Source organism: Pseudopipra pipra, chromosome 3 (assembly GCF_036250125.1).
Source record: "Pseudopipra pipra isolate bDixPip1 chromosome 3, bDixPip1.hap1, whole genome shotgun sequence".
NCBI lineage: Eukaryota > Metazoa > Chordata > Aves > Passeriformes > Pipridae > Pseudopipra > Pseudopipra pipra.
This window is the reverse complement of record NC_087551.1, coordinates 36,089,811-36,110,490: the sequence shown is the minus strand read 5'-3', so window position 1 is coordinate 36,110,490 and position 20,680 is coordinate 36,089,811. Positions and strand designations below refer to the sequence as shown.

General features: G+C 40.1%; 1 protein-coding gene across 1 annotated transcript in view; it reads left to right on the top strand.

The window, feature by feature from the left end:
* The window catches only part of KIF26B (kinesin family member 26B), a 290,490-nt gene extending 269,810 nt beyond the window's left edge, over nucleotides 1-20,680 (top strand). Inside the window, exons 13-15 of the mRNA XM_064648644.1 lie at nucleotides 11,279-11,481; nucleotides 12,504-12,654; nucleotides 14,226-20,680. Coding sequence (XP_064504714.1) covers nucleotides 11,279-11,481; nucleotides 12,504-12,654; nucleotides 14,226-14,374 — 503 coding nt within the window. The 3' untranslated portion in view covers nucleotides 14,375-20,680. The remainder of the gene's footprint in view (nucleotides 1-11,278; nucleotides 11,482-12,503; nucleotides 12,655-14,225) is intronic.

The following is a 20,680-nucleotide window of genomic DNA, read 5'->3' as shown; positions in this document are numbered from 1 at the left end:
AGAACAATGTCTCCCACCCCCCCACTCTTTCCCTAGGGGAGATATTTTAGAAAAATACTCTGAGGAAAGCTTTAGGCAGAGCCTCTGAATTCTTTAGACTCAAGAGTTCCTCCCAAAAGTAAATCAGGATTTGTTTACTCTGATGCTCATAAAACTAGTTTCATTTCACTTCTCTCTGCTTTGATAGCACATTGGAGGCTGGACAAGGCTGGAGATATGAGTGGGAAAAGCATTACCTCTGTGTTGTAATGACAGACGAGCTTCAGATGTGTTTGTTGTATTTTATACCAGGGCTGTATTTTGGCTCGCAACTTTGGCCTTTGATAACCCCTGTGCAGGACTGAACATTGTGTTTGTGGCCAAAAGAAGGGAGTTTTGGAGGAGAGGACTATTTGAGACTCAGGTTTCAGGTTGTTCTTGTAGCAGTCAGGAGGACACACCAGGTGAGAAGAGACTTTTCCAGCCTTGAGCCTACGTGGCAGAACATTGACACTGGTTTGTCACGCAGTACAGACATGCAAAGTTAGCAAGTGAAGGGGCAAGCAAGAACCTTTCCTTAGAAGGAACCATGAGGAGTCCTAGCTTTGCTGCTTTTCTACTGCTGTGTAACATCTAACCTGTCTTTTTCACCAAGTACAGCTTTTTTTTTTTGTTGGCCAAGAGCTTCATCTCTTTATTCTAATTTCTGGTGTGGGTTTGTTCCTCTTTCCTTTGTCAGCAATGTTGCAGTTATCTGGACCTGAATGGGGGTGGAGGGCTTTCAGTGGAGAGCCTGTGTCCTTGGAAGTTGCCTGCCCCAGTGGACTTGGCATAGCCTAGCACATCAACCTCCCTCGAAGTAATTTACAAAGCTTCTCTCTTAATTCAACGTCATCTGATGTGGAGAGATTTTGAGTGTATCATCTGTGGAACTTTACTTTTGCATGTGATTGCCTATATCAGCAAGTAATTCTTGTATTGTTTTGAATGACCTGTATTTGTGCATAAGTACAACAAGGGGTTTCATAGAAACTAAAAAAAAAAAATTATCACCATCCCTATCTAGTAGCAAACCACTGCCCAGAAATTAATCAAGTTTCACTTTCTTTTAGCCCAGATCCAGTTTGCATTTGGTCCTGCAGCAGTGAAATCATAATTCTGTTTTGATGTGTTTGATAATAGTATAATTTTTCACCTGTCAACCGATTTATGATGGCATAAACCCAGGATTATTACTTCAATGCAGGAGAACATGAAGGAGGAGTTGAGATATAAGGGAGAATAGAGCTGTTCACAAATGTATTTTTATTGCATAATAAAAAATTGTGAAGTTTTGCAATCTTTCATCCTCTGTAATATCTCCGTTCTTATACGCATGAATGTTCTCTCTTAAGGAAAAATTTTTAATGAAAAAGATAGCATACAAAGATTCTGAGCTCTTAAAAGACAGATATTATTTTAATACAAAATGTCAAGAGCACTGGACCTTTCCTGATTTGCGGCCACAGATCCACTGTGCTGTAATGGATATGGCACTATAGATATGCTCATTTCAGGTCAGGCAACCTTGTCCACTTTATTTATGATTATTATTAACAGAAATGCTAGCTGTCAGACACGATCAACATGAATCAGCCCAAGGCCCCTGTAAAAGGAGCTCTAAAGAGTCTTTAAGAGAATCACCAGCAGATCTCACAATTACTTTTGAAGTTCTGACACATTGGAGAGACATCATTTTTTCTTGAGATTAAGATCTTGTCTTTCAGTGCTCTTAAATGCATGATTTGTATGTGTAGGTGCTTCTGCCCTGAATGTCATACATGAAGCATCAGACCTATATTGACAGCTTTTGAAGGATACAGCTAATTCATATCCTTCACTGTTAGCCTTAGGTTAAATTTTATGCTCTGCCTGAGTACCTGTACAGTTCACAGACAGCCCAGTACAAAGCTGTGTATGTACAAAATTAGAAGAAAATAGAAAAAATATATTTGCCTCTTGAATTCTGGTGCCCTTTGAAAAATCGTGTTTACATCATGAAGCACATAAGCCTTTTCCCCTAAAGCTAACCTATCCATTTAATCAACATTCCCATCTTTGTATCATCTAATATTGGTTCTATAACATCATGTCAACATATATTGGCCCAAAGTGAGTGTTTATGGCAGAAACAGAGCTATTTAGCCCTGATCTACAGTTGTATATTTCAAAGCTTTGTACAGCTGCTCCTTAATCCACCCTGCAGTCCAAGACCTCATTTTACAGAGTAGAAAAGAAGGTGGAGAATTTTACTGCCTTGCCCAGTGCCCTCAACCAAGGCAGAGCCAGATCCAGGGTTAAATTACAAACACCCATGACTCCTAACCTCAGCTACAACTGACTTTGCCATACATCTTCCCCTCCCATTGCTGAGCAGTGGAGAGGAGAGTTTCATTTATTTTCTTTTTATGGCAGACCCTTCCTCCCTCTTTGCCCACAATCATATGCACAACTATGTTTTCTTTGATTTTTTTGCTCACTCCATTACCCTTTTCCCTGTAAGAAACAACTGACATCTCAGCCATATCTCTGTTTGTGGCTCCAGTCTCCTGTCTCTTGGGTAGACAGGGCTGTCTTGAGCAGGGCACTGAAGTGTGGGGGCATAGTTTGTACCATTATCAGTATTATTTTTTAATTCCTCGGGAATTCCAATTCCAATGTCCCTGTGCTACTCCATGGAAAGGCAATAATAAGAGTACTTTTATAATACATATTCCTGTATGTGATCAGGAAATGCATTCTGGTTGAACTCCATTTTGCAAAAGCCATATTTGTCTCCTGGGGATGCAACAGATATGAGAGGGAGGCAGGCAGGCGGGGTGGCAGATTAGGACTTGCAAGATCTATGTTGTATTCTCTGGTGTGCTGCTGGTTCACTGTATCACCTTGGGCAACTTGTGTAATTTTTGTGTTCTCTGGTTACCAGCTCATAAAAGTAGGTAATGGTGGAACAAAAAAAGTGACAGCAGGGTCTTTAGATCAAAAGTGTTATCTACCTGCTTTTTGCTCTTCTGATTTGATTTTTAGCATCTTTTCCTGAGTTTAGTTTTGATGTATGGGGGTATTACTTTAAGATAACTCTCAATGCAAACATGACTGGATGGTTTCAGAGATGCAGCTTTGGTGTTAGCTCCATGTCTTGCCCACTGTGAGCTAACAGGAAAGCGAGAGCCCAGGCTCTAATGAGGTTTACCCAGTAAAGGCAGGTCCTGTTTGCATTCTCATGTAATGTTCATAAATGCCTTGTTTCTACCTTTTGCCGCCCTCTCCTACAGATGTTATTTACAGGTTCTGGTCCCTTACAGTGTTTCAGTGCTGTCTATAATGAAACCTTCCCTGGGAACAGCAGAACAGGAGGGTCTCTGAGATGATTATCATAATTAGGCATTTTCATGAAGACACACAGATCTTTCTGAAGCTGTTTTCTTTCCTGTTCCCTTTGGGAATAGGGTTGGGTGCCTAAGAGAGTCTCCATCCTATGTACATCGAGTTAGACCTGTGGGCTGCAATCTGTCACTGCTTGCAGCACTCTGCTGAGATGGGATGGACATGTGCTAAGGAGTGTGTCTCCTTTGATTTCTCCAGTTGAGACTTTTTGGAGCTGAGTCTGAGCCAGGAGCTTTATTGGTGGCGGGGCTTGTGCCAACAACACTCAGGGCAGTGATCTGTGACCTGAGCAGGCTTGGGGAAGCAGGAAGTGTGCAACAATCATAACGTGTCGGTGGGACCACTGCCTTTCAGTTGGCATGCACAGACCCACTCATGGGAGCAAAGACACAGACTTGGGCACAAGAGGAAGATGTGAGAAGGAAGGAGAGAGTTTGAAGACATGAGACTTTGGGCATAAAGTCCTTCCCTGTAAAGCATTTTCAAGTTGGGTCAGTCAGAGCCAGTTCATCCTTTTCCTGAATGTTAAGTATCAGTAAACACCAGAAGGGAAGAACCTAAGAGAGGCCATTGAAAATCAGGCCAAGTAGAAACACAACTGGGAAAAATTAAGGTTTTCAGATGCTGACTTCCTGAAGTTTAAACCTGTGCCCTGAGTTGGAACCTGTCTGACTATAGACAATTAAAGATTCCTGCTGCAGCATTTGATGGCATTCACAGTAAAGTTTGATGACTCCTTGAGGCTCTTTCTCAGTACTAACTTTCAACACCAAAGTAGAGCAAATTGCTACATGATTTTAAACACTTTAATAAAAAGACTGAATGTTAAGATGTGACAATAATTATCTACAGTTAGAGACCTTTTCTCTCTTACTAGTGTACTCTAGCTTTCACTGGTGGGATGGTTTTAAAGACGGAGATTTAGAGGTTCCTGGAAAGCCCTGAAAATTCTATACTTGAACATATCCACGCTCTGGAAGCACTTAGCCCTGTCTATGAAAGCAGCAGAAAAAGCCAGAGGCTGAATCCACAGACTGTAAATTATGAAAGTCCGTCTCCAACCAACATTGCAAAGCATCACATTTTGAAACATGGCCAAAATGATAATGATAAAACAAAACACCAACAAAGGGAGTCTGAGCTTTTCTTGTTGAATCCAAGTGAAAAGGAATTTGGTTCATGTTTAGACTGCCTAAGGCACAGTGTGGGGAGCTGAAAATTGCCCTTTGTATCAGAAAGCTGTAGGGCATTTCCAGCATTTCTACTTTAACTTGCTTACAAGTGATAGTAGCTAATTGATATCCTGCATTATACCTTTACTGTGACAAAGGATGTTTAGAATTATATGGGAAAATGCTGTTTGCATCTGGGTGACCACTTTATGCATATGACTTGCTGGCTGGACAGCCCTGGGGGGAGGAAAGGGAGGGGAAGTGCAGGCTTCAGCTCCAATTTTTTTTTTTTTTTTGTTCATTAAAACAACAGCATTGATTTTCCCAGGTCAAAGCCAGGCCATTTCATGCAGCAAATCTGTGTTGAAAGGGATCAGAGTAATCATTTTTTACACGCTTGACTACTGCATGCCAGCACTGAGCTTTCAGCCACATGAACATAGGAATGATTTAATAGAGGAAGTGGCAGCAGGCTATTGTGCACGGTGAAGGCTCCATGTAACATGCATGACTGAGTCGCACACCATTAGGCTGGGTGTAAATAAAACCTGCTCCTGACACTACCACAGAATTAGCTCACTGGAATGCCTCCACCACTGTCCTTTTGGGAGCAAATGCTCTGGCTTTAGAGCCCCTTCCCCCTCCAGCCTCTACCTTTGCTGCCCAAGTGACTGGTGCAGCTATTTAGTGCAATACTGTAGTAAGAATAAGCAGCTTCTTAAATAATACCACAATGCTGACAAATACCTGTTAAACCAAAATCCAGTCTGAAGTGAGATAAATGTTTAGAGGAGACTCTGGTTGTTTTTTGCTAGGAATTGTGGGTGATGTGTATCTTCCGTGGAGCATCTCCCAGATTATTTGTCAACCTGCCACGTTGCAGGAGGACTGCTTCCTGATCTGGTTTCAGCAGTGCTCATTCACCAGCTCTAAACTGCCCTGAAAAAATTAGGAGTTTGCTGTACATCAGCATGTTCCTTATACCAGTACAGAAGCAGCATATCTAGTATAGGTATGGATGGAATATTACAAAAAAGGGTTGCTTTATTCCTGTATACAGGCAGCAGCGATTTCTTGCCTCAGGTGTCCTTGTATTTCTTATGAATTCACAACAGTGGGATTGCGTAAAAGTCAATACAGAATATGTCCTGAATTATTTTACAATGAGGTGGGCATAGAAAATTTTCTTCTGAACAGTGTATCCTGTCAGTATTTCCTATTCCACGTGCGCCTATTGGGTGCAACATGGTCCTTCCTATGAAATCTGTGTAATCTGAGTTGTCGGGATGAGTGAATGCTATTTAGATTTTCTGGAAATACACACCTGGATTCTTTGATCTTTGGAGTACTAACCTCAAGATGGGGACTCTAAACACTTATGGTGTAGTCCCCACATCCTTCAGAGGGGCCTTCCACTGGAAAACATTGGCAATGTCTTCAGTAATCAGGAGGAGACCTGTGCAAACTGTGTGAAAATCTGAGGAGTGAATGTGCTGGCTATGTGCTCTGCACTAGGCAAAGTGCACTATAAAATAAATTAGGAGAATGGAGGTCAAAGGATTGGGAGGAGTTGGTTCAGTCATGGACAATTGCCCATAAGGGCAGATCTCATTAGGAAATGAGAATGAGAGACAAAGTCAGCATCATATTTTCAACTCAAACAAAACAGGAGTCCTGTTGTCAGACAGTGAGGAGCAGCAGGAGGAACAGGACAGATAATCTTTGCTGGTAAACAAACAATTTGATGCTACAATTGACATTGATGCTATTGCTATTGGAGGCACAATATTTCTTGGAAATTAAGCTACACAAGGAATGGTGGGAGCTTAGGGGTATTTCTCTAGTTAGCCAGGACTGGTTTTAGTAATTGCCTTGGACTGTCTGGTGAGAAAAAAACAAAATGCTGAAGAGCAAGTTCTGTAGAGAAAGGCAATTTTACATCCCATAACATTAAGTGCTGCGGGGAATAGCTTTGGCTGCACATCCTTCCTTTGACCACACACTATAAACTTCTGAAACAATGTTATATCAAGTTACAGTTTCATTTTCTGTTTGAAACAACTTGAAATTTCTAGGACAGCCATTGTTTTGAATCCCATTCAGATGTATCCTGCTTTGAAGAGATATGCATCACACTGCTTTTCATTAAAATTTTGCATTTGCAGTTTTTACCTTTACCTGTTTCACAGAGAAGATGCTCAGTGTGGAGTTTGGAAAGCAATCTAAGGGAAACACTTTAAAATATACAGTACTTAAGCAAAACCAGACTTTTTAAAGCTTCTGCCCTGGTCAACACATACTTTTTTGAGCACACATCCTTATGCATGTTGGCAATTTTGCTGAGGTCAGTGTGTCTTCTTATCCTTACAGTTACCCTTGGTCTGTATTTCTCATACTTTAAGGCTTCTCTGAGCTTGTCTTTTCTGAAGCATGTTCCTTAAGTGCCACTCTTCAGTCAGATCTGCTTTCACCCCACACACCTTCACTGCTCTGCTAGTCTCTGTACCTTAAATGTAACCTGGCCAAACCTTAACCTATAGGTCAAGGTAGAGCAACAGATCTATTGCAAAATCTTGTATTCTGCACATTTTGAGGGCTATTTCATAGCATGGTTATTCATGCTCCAGATAGGTTCAGGAGTGTGGATAAATTCAAACTGAGTGAAAAACATATCCTTCAAGACATTTAGCAAATTACATGTTGCTTTACATGCTGCATGGTCATAAATGAACATGTGGTTATTCTGCCCTTGGTTCATCTTACTGGATTTATTTAAGATTGATTTTTGGTATAAATTTCTTTTTTGAATGGAGAAATTAATCTCATTTTCATGGCAGGAGGGTCAGCCAGTTTGCTGAGGGGCAGAGGTGGGGCAGAGGTGGGAGGGACATACTGAGAGCTGCTCCTGTTGAGCTCCCTGGCTGTCCAGGGAGCAGTGTGACATAATTTCTACAAAGCATTTTATTCATTATACAGTCAAAATTGATGAGATCGTAGCTCCATCAAGTGCTCCCAATAAATTTGGAACTTCAAATGGGTATTTTCTATATAAAGGGAAAACTGTATTAATTTTAACAATTTAATTGTTGTGTCTGTGTGTTGTTACGGATGAACAAGCTGTCAGCTGCTTTGTGACACTCATCCTGAAGCTCTGCTTTGGCTGTATCTCCTTACTGATCCCAATTAAGGTAACATCAGAAAAAAAACAGAGGCTAAATGGAGATGTCAGTGGCAGGAGTCTCCTGTCAAAAGACACTGTTATTTTCTGTACCTGGGCTAATAAAAAGCCTATTAATTAGTGCATGTTTAGAACAAACTGGATCTGGTTTTGCCTTACTGGAAAGATGAAGAAGATCTTTCATTTAATTTCGCCTCAAAGCACTCTAAACCTCAGATAAATGATCCTGAGTCAGCATTCAAGGCTCAGATAAAAAGACATCTCTCTTTCTCTTTCCTCTCTGCATCTCACACAGTTGTACCCACTTGGAGACCTGTGTCCCAAAGGAGCCCCTGGGCAGACAGTGGGGAGTTGGGTAGCCTGTGGTGGCTCTGCCCTGTTGCATTGCCTCAGTGCACCAAGAGCCAGCAGCTCTTTTGTTGTAATAACCCATGGGCAATCCAGGCGTGAGTTCTGACCAGAAAAATATAATGAGTTAATGTCTCCTGCCATACTGTAGTCCTCTCTGCCTCTCCACCAAGGGATAAGCAAGTGCTGTTAAACAAGGCCTCAGATTGGAGCTCTCCTTCTAGACCCCAGGCTTCTGTTTCTCATTGAGTCAAACATATATGGATGAGAATTAAATGCAAAAATATTTACCATCATCCCTGTACTTCATACCCCAGTGACATCTGTTTTGCTTTGCTCCAAGTAGGAGCATGATGCTGTTGTCATGGCAAGGTGCACTGGAGCCATCCACCTGCATTCCCAGAGAGTCTCAGACCTGGGCTTTTTCTCTGGGCAGAGATGTAGTTTTTCCAGTGGGGTGGTTTGAAAGTGCCTCATTGCACAAGAAGGTGATGTTAACAGCCACAGTGAGGAAAAGGGGAAGAAAATCAAACATCACAGAAAAAGGCACTACCTTAGTCATAATTCAGCCATGCGTGGAAAGCTGGGCAGAAGGAATTTCCAGTCTGCTCAGCTGCTTCCTGGAAGTGCTAGAGCTAGTCTGTAGGCATGTCAAGAGAGGAGTGTGACCACCAATGTGGAACAGAAAATAAAAAGAATTAACAGCACTCAGTGCATTAAACAGGAGGTCAGATCTGATGCTTGTAGATATTGCCGAGTCTAAAAGCTGAGAAACAGCAAAGAGATTGCTTTTACACGCAGACAAAATTTGAAAGACTGCTCCTGTGGGACACCAAAACCCTAAAAAATATTTTAAAATGTATTTAATGCCTGAATTCATTTTGCTCTTGAGTGACACTAGGACTATATTCAGTGCCCTTCCCATCTAAGCAAGCGGAGGGTTTGTTTCCCAGGAAGGCCTGAGCCTGTTGCAGGATCTATTCCTGCACGTAACGAAATTTAATAGTCTCACTTCCCTTCAAGTATGCAGCTGCTCCCACCATTTGGTTACCTTTCTCTAGCATTGCTGACAAGAGTCACCCTTAGCGTTACGGTTTGTTGAGGTCTTCCCAAACTGTATTTCTCTCATTGTTTTCAGTTTTCATCTGTGATAATGGGTCAGGTCTTGCTTTTCCTTTTGTCAAGATCCGACTCTTCTCTTGATCAGGCAGTTTAATCTAGAGATTAACTGAAATGTATTCAAGGTAAGTAAATACTGACATTGTCTTCCAGTGACTGGTACTACAGATCTAAAATAACTCCTACTTGCTAGTATTTGTAAGGCTTCATTTGTTCTGGCATGAACTTTTTTGCTGGGCTGCAGTTTGAGGAGTAAATACAACCATTATAGGTGTCACAGGATGGGCAGTCCAGATCTCAGGCTGTTTGTTATAAAACAGCCTTGTAGAGCTCCCTGACTACACAGAGCTCTCTGTCCATCAGCTTTGGCTGTGCTCTTCTTTTCTTGCATCCAATTATCTCAGATGAATTCAACTAAAAGCTCTGTAGACTACGCTTTACAGATAGCAAGATAGACCATTCTCATCTATTTTAGAGCTAACATTTACAGGTTAATTACGGGTCTTTAACTGCTGGTTTCTAGCACAGACTGCTGCACTCAGAAATCATGGGATAAGATGTGATAGTTCACAAAATCAGCAGAGAAACAGACTACAATGAATGAAACTCCACCATGGTTTGTTACTGGCAAATTTGAAAACTAGGTAATCAATAGATATTTGGAGGTTTTTGTTTTGGATGGGTTTTGTTTGGTGTTCTTTTTTTTTGGCTTTCATTGAAGCACCAAGTTGACAGACATGTTGAAACTATTTGCATTCAAGTCTCAATAAATATAATGTGGGATATTCCTATAAATGGTTTTATCTTGTTTTTAAAATAAAATCTGCATAATTATTCTGCATCTCTTCCCTGCTGGCATCACTTTTATTCTTGCAGCCAAGAGAGTCAGTTAATAGTTTCATTCAAACTTGCTGGCTCCAGCTTTTGTTTTTGGCTTCTCCCATCCCTTCTATTCCTGCTGCCTCCTAGGGGAGACGTTGCAGGAATTGTCAGCTGCAAATTTTTTTTTTTTTTTTTTGTAAACCCATCCATTGCTCTGATTGTGCTAAACCAAGCAAGCAAATGCAACCAGTTGTTTTTCTTTTTTGTGTGTCTGTTTGTTCTTTCTTCCAACAAACCTCATGTTCAGCTTTCTTACCCCTGCCGTTAGGCCAGCGACGTACATTTTCTTCCTTGCTTTACCTTAGGCCCTGACTTGGCAACTCATATGGCAGATGCCTTTTTCAGTGCTCTCATCCACTGCACTGGTATTATAAAGCAGGATGGGTGTGCACAAGCACTAGTATTGAAGCAGGCACAGTGACTAACCTGCCTGCCAGCCTGTTCTTGCTTCTGTCTGGCCCATCATCAGTGCCGCAGCAAGTGTGTGAATGGGAAATGTTTTAGAAGAATATTCTACTGAACGGAGACAAGGCTAATGTGACTCTGGTGGCAACCACCAAGCTTGGATGTACTTACTACAAGCATTTTTGTCCTCTCTACTGGCTTTGCTGCTTTAGTCAGCCTACAGTGTTATTATGCAAAGAACTAGATGGTGGTATTCTGGCACTCAACTCCAGGATAGTGAAAGAACTTGGGTATCACAGTGCTTTTTGTGCTGTGATTAAAAAAAACCTAAACCCACACCTCTCCTGGAGGTGGTCTTTGCAGAGGCTGGCTAATGCTTGTCCTTCAGCTGTAAGAGTCAATACCAGTAAAGAGATAGGAAAACAAAGCTGTTCCAGCCTGCTGCTTTGATCCTTCGTTGGCACACCTGTACACACTGACACCTAAGCAAAGGGGAGCAGACACAGGCTCTGTAAACTTTAGGGTACTTATGCCCTCTGAGTATCAAATCCTGGAGTCAGACACCAAAGAATACATGAGGATCTGACTCATGGGCAGTGGGTACAGCACATTGCAGCTACAGCTCCCATGGCTTCCCTGGGTTTTCTGTCCATTTTCTTCTGTGTGCAAAAAGGCCAAATATATATAATTTGTAGATTTCTCTGCAGATGGGGCAGAAAGGAGAGGCAGTAACTCTGCTAACATGCTATGGCACTTTCTGCATTTGCAGGTTCACAGAGACGGAGGCTTATTCCGGCTTTATCACTGGATACCACTTCCCCAGCAAGGAAGCCTGCCAACAGCCCCGGGGTCCGCTGGGTGGATGGGCCACTGCGAAGTGGGCAGAGGGGCCTGGGGGAGCCCTTTGAGATCAAAGTCTATGAGATAGATGATGTGGAGAGGCTCCAGCGACGGCGAGGTGGGGACAGCAAGGTGAGTGCAATCTGTGTGATCTCCTGGAGTGTGTAAATTGTAAAGGTCAGCTCTTGATATGGAAGATTGGGAAGAGTATCTGAAGTTGAGTATTTTAGAGTAACTGTGGATACAGGCTTTATTATTATTTTAAGGCACTTTTCCTTCCTACCTCTTATCACTTGTTTAGGCAGTTCGAGATGTTGTTCTCAGACATGGTTTTGTTTGGAGAAACTTTCTGTGGTGGGTTTTCCACTACACTTCACCCACACAGCAGATTTGTTAATAGAGAAAAAAGTGGAATAGTGTTGAGACCTTCACACAGGCTTGAAGGAGGATAGTTCTATTACTGGAATTGTTTCCAGACTGGCAAGGGTAGCACAGCCCTCACTCTGGAGTCACTTACTGCACGTCTTGATGGTTGCCACCTCTCAGAAGTCACATGAGGCCAGGCTTCTTGTCCGCAGACAGCACTGCACCCTGTTCTGTCACTGTGCTCCATATCTTTATAGAAAATATATCATCTTTATTAATGATTGTGGATTACTAGAGCTTTTCATAACACTCTGCCTTTGTTTAAGGATATTTTAAATTTGATATTGCTACCAGTTTTCTATTTTAAAATATGACTACTGCATTTCTTATGTGCCAAGCACAAGGGTGTATTTAGGCTTTTAATGAAGCAAGCAATGGATTTTCTTCTCCCAAAAGCTTAGGTTTTTTTAGCCAAACTCTGGTGACAAAAAGCAGAAATGTTTTACCGCAGTTAATCTAATTTCAAGATGCTGCCTGTTATTAATTATTATGGTTTATTATTAACTACCATTGCAAAGTCTCCAAAGCTCACTGATGGAAAACATCAAAACCAAACAAAAGCAATAAAAATAAAAAAGATGATGGATTTCATGCAGTGATTCATATGCTTCCAGAATAAATGGCTCATTGTCAGTATTATTGATTGGAAGATCATTTCACTGAATGAATCTGAATATTTCTTCTCCTCTTCATCTATTCCTTCCTTGCTTCTTTTTCCTGTTTGGCAGGAGGTGATATGTTTTAATGCCAAGCTGAAAATCCTGGAGCATCGCCAGCAGAGAATTGCTGAGGTCAAGGCCAAGTACGAATGGTTAATGAGAGAACTGGAGGTGACAAAACAGTACCTGATGCTGGATCCTAATAAATGGCTTAGTGAATGTAAGGGCATCCTTTTATTGCCTGGACTCATAGGTTTCCTTGGGTTTATATAATGGGGGTGGGTGGAGGAGAGCAGAAATGTGTGGTAAGAGAGTGAGATGTGAACTACTATGTTTGTGAACTAAAATGAACCAACATATAACCTAAGAGCAAGTTTTCGGCTGATTGTATTTCTAGAACTAGTTCCTATAATTCTTATTAAATGTTTACAGGAGAACTGAACAATCCTTTTTGCCTGAGAGCTGAATGTTGAAATGGTACAACATTCTAGTGGTGGATATTGCCATTGGTAGATTAACATTCACGCGTTTCAGTCCACAGCTCCCGAAAATGAGATTTTTTTTTTGGCCTCAGATCACTCAAACGTATAAGCAATATTATAAATCTGCTCTTCTACCACAAAATAACACTGTGAAGCAAACTTGTCCCTTGGCACCAGTGGGCTTACATGAAAAATGAATTTGGCCCATTTTTTATAACTATATATGTAAAGTTCAGAGAGCTTAAAGATCATTCACATTCAAATGAAGAAGGGCTTCAGCACCTCAAAGGAAAAAACATAAAGAGTGCTGCGGTAGTTATACAACAGTTTTTAGTATGAGCAAGCAGACAAGTTCATATCAAAAAGTTCTAGAAAAAAAGCCACAATATGCAATTTATCTAGGATAATGACATGTAGCAAAAGGAGGCTGGCTGGTGTGTTCTCTTACAGCATCCTAACTCTTCCTTTGACAGTTGCCTTAAGTTGACCCTAGATTGGTACATCCTTCAAAACAGCCACAGTATAGGTTTCAGGAACACTATTAAGGAGGAGAAGTAAAGAAAGACAGCTTTAAAGAGAGCAAAGAATTTACTGTACAGTGCTGTTCACTTAGAGTGTGATGCCTTTGCTTCTGATTCTAGGTTGGTAAATGCAGAAAGCCTCAAGGATTGCAAAGACCTCAGGGACTAGATAAGATGAGAAGTCCTGGCCCAGATAATATATCTCACACTTGGCTTCCATGGAAGCTACTGTTGGCTGGTCTCTGGCAGCATATGGGCGCCTAAGTTAGAGTTTTTGATGTGTATGCCTTTCCTTGCCATGCTTGAGTGGTCAGTGAGAACCATATGGAACAGAGAAAGGTGGGAGGAACAAAGAGACTAGAGATTGGTTTCTAGTTCCGAGTTCTGAATTCAACAAAGGAGTTGTCCTCCCAGGACAGAGGAGCTATTTAAAGCTGCTTCTGGTCAGGAGAATGTGTGAGAAAGTCAGTACATGCTTAGCACTCAACATTTGCTTAAGGGTGATGGAGTGTGGCAAAAGCCATCTGCAGCTCTGGTGAGGATGGCAGAGCATATTGCTCAAGAAAGCATCCCATGCAGCTTAGAAGTATTTTTCACAATGGGCAAGCCACTGTGCCATTTTAATTGCCATTAAGCAGAAAAGGCAACTTTTAACAACAGTGGCAAGCCAGAGGTAATAATGTTGTATATTGATGGGTCTGAAGACTTGAATTAGTTCTGACTATCCCAACAACAATCACTGGGTTTTTTTTTTACTTTTCCTATCTGTGTGGTTTTTTCCCCCACAGTTGATCTGGAGCAGGTATTTGAGCTGGATTCTCTGGAATACCTGGAGGCCCTGGAATGTGTGACTGAGCGTTTGGAAAACCGTGTCAACTTCTGCAAGGCCCATCTTATGATGATCACCTGTTTTGACATCACCTCTAGACGCCGATAAAGTATGAACCTCAAGAGAATTTCAATGTGCATCTCTGCCATCCTCCTTTTCCCTTCCAAGTAGCATCCCAAAGACAAAAGAATGAGGATGAAGGTTGGAGTCAAGTCTCAACTGTGTGTATGAGAGATTTGCTATACTATACAGAGGTCTTGTATTAGAAAAAAACGGGACAAGCATGAAAAATGGAGATATAAGGTTGTTGATTCTCTTAGCCTAAAAGAGCACTTTGAGGAACCTATAAGGATATGTCTGTAAATAAGAACTGCTGGCAGAAGACACTTCTTTCCCTGCATTAGCTGAGGAAGGAGAAAAGGTGGTTGTAGGACTTCCACTGAGAGGTTCATTAAAAGAAAACCTATCCAGAAAAACTGTTTAAGTGCCTTGCAAATCTTTATTATCCAAACATTTATGTTCATACTTTATTGTGTACAGATGGTGCTAGTCAAGAAAAGAAAAAGGAAAAAAAACAAATACACTTTTGAAATGTATTTACAGCTTGTTTTTCTCTTGGTGTTTTCTCCTATTTCAGACTTGCTGTTTCTAGGTAACTTGTGTTTGTAGAGATATTTCCTAATCAGTACAACATATGAATAAATGTTAACTGTCTTTTCTTGTTACCAGAGTAAGGCCACTCAAAGAGAAATTCAGCTTTCCCAGATGACACAAAAGTATTTCTAGCAGAGAGTAAGATTTGCTTATATGTCTTCTGTACTCTCTTATATGCTGGAGAACATAGTAATTTTCCCAGCCTGTAGGTTTTGCAATGTATGAGAGAGGAGAAGTGACATTACTGTGAAGTAAACATCTTTTCAGTTTGATCCAACCCCCCCAGCTTGTTTTCTTTTTCATATTTTTTTTGCTTTGTACTGGCTGGAGTTATAAATGAGGAGGTACTTTTATCCTAACCCCTTTTTCTGGTGCTAATAACTTGCTGAAAAATTATCCTTCAGGCTAAATATTCCAACAGTTATCAGTCCAAAAATGAGTGATTATTCTGTGATTTCTTTCTTCAGGCTCTGACTGATAAAATTTACCTTCACCTCTTTATGACATATACCACTGCAAAACGTGTTTTGGCAGCTTTGGATCCCTGGCCCAGTGTGTCCATAGTCACAGACATACCTGAGAAGCTCAGGCTCTACTTAGCTTAGTATATCTGGAAATAAAGTAAATGAGTAGATATAGCACTTCAAGTATGTTGGCTATGGCATCTGCTTCACTAATCCTCCAGTACGTGAAGCCATGGCAAAATTCACATTGACGTCAAAAGGACAGGGGCCTGTGCCTCAATGCACATCCAAATGTTTTACTAGTTTGCCTCTTTATCTACAAAAGAGTAAGTGGGAAGGAAAATCCTTTGTGTTTTATAAAAAAATGTTCAAAATCTGCATTTTAATTACATATGGGCATGAAGCATTATTTTGTTGAATTAGGTTTCTTATTCCTCTGTACTGAAATAAGCCTATACACAGAAATTCCTCTTTCACATACACTTGTGCTACCCTCCTGTTGCTTGTGAGGAAATAAGAGCCTCATTTAATATATACTCAAAATGCATCTACTACTGTACTTACGTGCAACTTTTCTTTTACCTGCAACATCATATTAATGCTATCTTACAATATCCCAAGCAACAAGTTCCAGTGGAAAAATAATACTGATAGATTTTCTAGTGGTTAGGTGAAAAAAAAAAAAGCTTTTTTAAAAAATAGAAATAACATTTTTATAGTTTTATTTTTATTTAGTAATAACAAATCTTATTAATTCTATTACCCTTGTCACTGGATTTTGTAGAAGATTCTTCTTACAGTCTATAAAAGGGGAAAAAAGGTCCTACATGTAACTCAGTTTCTACTCTGTTCCACACCAATTTCCTATCATGAAACTTTTATTCCAAGTAAGAATTAAAGACATATCCCCTTCTCTCTCAAAGGAAAAAACCACCACCACCACCAAAAACTCAAAACCAAACCAAACCAAAAAAAAAAAAAAACAGCTGCAGAGAGCCAAGGAAATCGCCCCTACACACAGTCTGGGACTTATACAGGAGTGGTGATGTTTCTATAAATCGAGTGGACACATTTCAGAGGTATTGTAAAATATCGATTGCATGTAATATTCCACATCATCATTAACTCAATTATTCATTGACTCTAGATTTGGTACTTCTGTAGATTGGGATGCATAGAAAGCAGCATGTCTACCTAGCTATTACTTAAAACAGTAAGAGCATATGTTCGCTCTGTTTACCATGATGGACCAAAATTGATTCCTGAAACCAAATGGATTATGCCAAGGATGAATTTTGCGTACTGAAAATTATGTACTAATTAGCAGAATCATAGTACTTACAAATATTTTATTTCTGAGGACCTGATTAAAGGGACCATTAACACTCCCGTTATATACTAGTATTCATATCCTAAAATCCATACTCATCTTCTCTTTCTTGACTTTCTGTCATTGCAATTCAGAATTTGCCACTATGTTTTTAAGAATTGTGATGGCTTAATGGAAAAAGAGGAATGAAAAATTTGTGGAGATTTGAACACTATAAAATGTTTTCTTCTCAAAAATAGCTTTTTACTTCAGTATTTATATTATTATATTTCAAATATCTGCAAAAGAGGTAATTAAAAGCATCAAGACCTTATTATGCAATGGATCTTAGTCTGCAGTAGTCAGCATTTTACAGAAGACCCATACACTTCTGCAAGTCATCCAGGAAGTCCCATTATTTAAGGAATTGCCAGCATAATGCTGTTTTTATGTTGATTTTTTAAAAGGCATCATGTTGCCTAAAATACACAAGGAACAACATGAATGTAATGCTTAATCATTTGCACATTCAGAAATCAATCTTATTTCCCTGGGACAGCTTTAGTGGCGAACAGCAGTGTTAATGTAATTAGGTTTGAAGGTTAATTCTTTGTTTGCATGTGTGACAGGAGATCACAGCTCTTCATTGTCGAGTTGTGTGACAGCTGCAGAACAGCACTACTGCTCCGTATCCCCACTACTGTTCTCCAGCACGGGCAGCTGTGGGGCAGCTTGAGGCTTATTCTGGGAACTGCTCGTCTTTGCATATGTGAGCCTTATTCATACAAGGGACAGAAGTTGCTTTATAGCCACAAATTCAAGTGTAGCCTTAGACTGAAGACTTTGGCTGCAATCTGGATTCAGACATCCTTCTGGTCTGTGTGAGCTCTTGCAGCAGGCAGAAAGCTATGGGTCACACCCCTGCTGGCTCCAGGTGCTGGGTCACTTTGTGTCCTAGAGGATATGGGAGAGCCCTAATTCCTGGTATGTTTGTCATAATGACACAAGTCTTTTCTCTAGGCATGCATGCCTTGTATTTGCCTCAAACTAATTCCTTGTCAATTCATTCAGATCTAAGCAATCCGAAGTATTACTTTATAGAGAGACAAGGAAGCAAATCAGCACTTGGGCTCTCCTTTCTTAGGTCTTTACTGGGCCTCTTCTCATCTCACCTGCGCTAGTAAAACTGAAGCACAATTGTGTTAAGAGTCAGGAGAGTTACAGCAGTGTAACCTTCCCATAGCGAGGAAAAGGAAAATTCATCCACCTGCCTTTTTTCCTTTTTTTGGTATTTACTGTGCTGTTATATTGTAGCAAAATATTCTCCTCTTACATATTTGATATCCCCTCATTTTGCATAAGGGCCACACACAGGGCTATTGCTGAACATCTGCTGACTTTGATTCGGTCTTGGAGTACCCACTGCCATAAAACATAGCTTCTGAAACATGCAGGTACATAAAACAGTAAGTGGTAACAAGCAATGTCATGATCCTCTGGCATTGAAGCAAGCTAAGTGAGAGTTGCAGATAATGTACAGAAAAGGATGAAAGATATAGAGGCTGAAAACTGGGAGTGATGCTGGAAATAATGCTCACCAAGTCTCATGCTTGCTCACAGGATAGGCTCAGTCCGTCTTGAAGTATGGGAGATTTAAATTTTTTTTTTTCATTTGTCTCGATACTATGGTATGTCTTAAAATGGGGACTATTATCTGTGGCATGGAATTCAAATGTGATGACAGCTGAAGAATACAGACTCTTTTACAAACATTACCTTTTATAAATGTTTGTGATTTTGTTGCATCTTTCTTATGAACTAAAAATAATTGTAAAAACAAAGGGTATATACATACAGAGAAGTATATATGCAAGCAGTCTGAGACAGTCCCCACACACATTATTGTGGGGAGGTAGCATAGGTGTTCACAAATGGTAACACCACCACTCCCCCTTCCTCCTCCAAGGAGTGCCTACAAAACCTTTCTCCTTGCATTCACTGGGATGAAGGTGACTCACGTCACACTACAGAGAAAATTTATGCTTGAAACACTTTTAAGGCCTGCTTTAAAAAGTTCTTTCTTCCCCACCTTCTTCAGTCTACAAAGCCAATTGCTGCAGCTCCCATCTAGAGGCCTGTAATAGTATTCCAAATGAACTACTCTATATTTCAGGGTGTCATGAATTTAAGGCAAGATATTTTACAATCTCAGCTGTTAAATACAATAAATTCTGCATATGTGTGAGGAATACAGCATAGTTACATCAAGTGAGAACCTGGACTCTTGGTGGTCTATGAGATCAAGCTTTCTGTCTAGTCCTAATAGCTTTAAAATTATAACTTGAAGCTTCTTCACTGCAGAAGGAAATTCCATTCTTATAAAACAGAGGCTGAATGACCCTCTGATGCCAGTTCATATGATGGGAGGGATGGTTGCACAGCATCAGGGATACACCAGCTCGCTGCAGAGATCAAAGCATTGGTGTTGTTAAACACTGATAGGAGTGGATGATGACCATATGGAGAGGCACTTTTTCTCAATTCCATGGATGGGTGGCATACCTTGCTTAATCCTGATGTCCTCATGGTCTTTGATTTGTTACTCCACAGGCTTTTGCATTGGCAACACACAGCAGTTTCTGAAGATACAAGGCAGGACATTGCTAGCTATCATAAGATTTGAAACAGGTTTCCAAATAACTATAGCAAACAAAACTGTGAATGATTTGTCAGTGCAAAGTTAATAATCTCTCTCTCTCTCTCACATTTATTGTGTGCTCATCCCAGGGTTATCAGAGTTTCCATACCTGCTCTTGGAAATAATAAACCATTTTATTATTGTCTTTATCTTTCTTCTTTCTCCTTCTCAAGCAACCTTTCAAAAAAAAAAAAAAAAAAGAAAAAAGAAAAAAAAAGAAAAATCTGTTTTCCCTGAAAACATAGCACTCTTTTACTAACCCAGTTGTCAATATGGATTTTGCCACCAACTTCACAAACAGCAATCTCATGCTCACTTATGCAACATTTTGAAGCTCACAAAGGGCATGACGATTCTGCAAAGAATGGAGGTACTGAAAGTGAAATAGTAGCATTCAGCCATAATATTTCAAACTACCTTCAAATGCTCCTGGACAGGAAATAAAACACAACCCAAACCATTTTACTTTGAGTGGTCCTACTTAAGTATTGAGCGAACTTTTTAATAATGGTAATAAATTGGTGCTTGAGGCAGTTTCAGCTATATTACATATTCTCTATATAATATAGATATGGATGTATTCACCCTCTATATTGTATATGTATGTGTGTGAGTATTTACGTGTAGCACACATACATATATGTTTTATGTATGCATAGATACTAACTTTTCTACGTTTTACTTCTTTCCCTCCCATAGCTGAAACTGCTGGTTACTAACATCCACATCATATTCTATGTATGAAGGATATAATTTATTTGTAAACTCAGGATGTTCTTGTTTTATAGAGTTGCTTGTATTTTATAATTTATTTACACATGATGGTTGGAAATGCTTATCTAAGTGCTATGCATTGCAGTCTATGTTTGCTAAATCCATTTCACTCTGTCTGTGGCTATGTTCTTTCTCATTTTAACAGTGGTATAAAATAGGGCTAAGGAGGAGAGAAACTGATAGATATAGAACTTATGCTGGTCCCACCAGTGGGCAATTCCAGAAGAGGCTGTATCAGTGGTAGATATATATATTTTATCAACTAAATTTTATGGGGAAAAAAAAGAAAGAACAGCATGAGGATAAGTTGAAAATGTGGAAAGTCACAGCCATTTTCAAGTTGGTCAACAAATGCATTGAGCCTTTTGCCATTAAAATTGTAAAGTTTATTGTTTGCTGGCTAAAAAATATCCTTTTTGTGGTATCTGAGGTGTGAAACATTGTCAAAAATATGATGTCTGGAAAAAAAAATCAAACTATAGTGGCATTAAATGTTTACTTTTATCTTACCAATA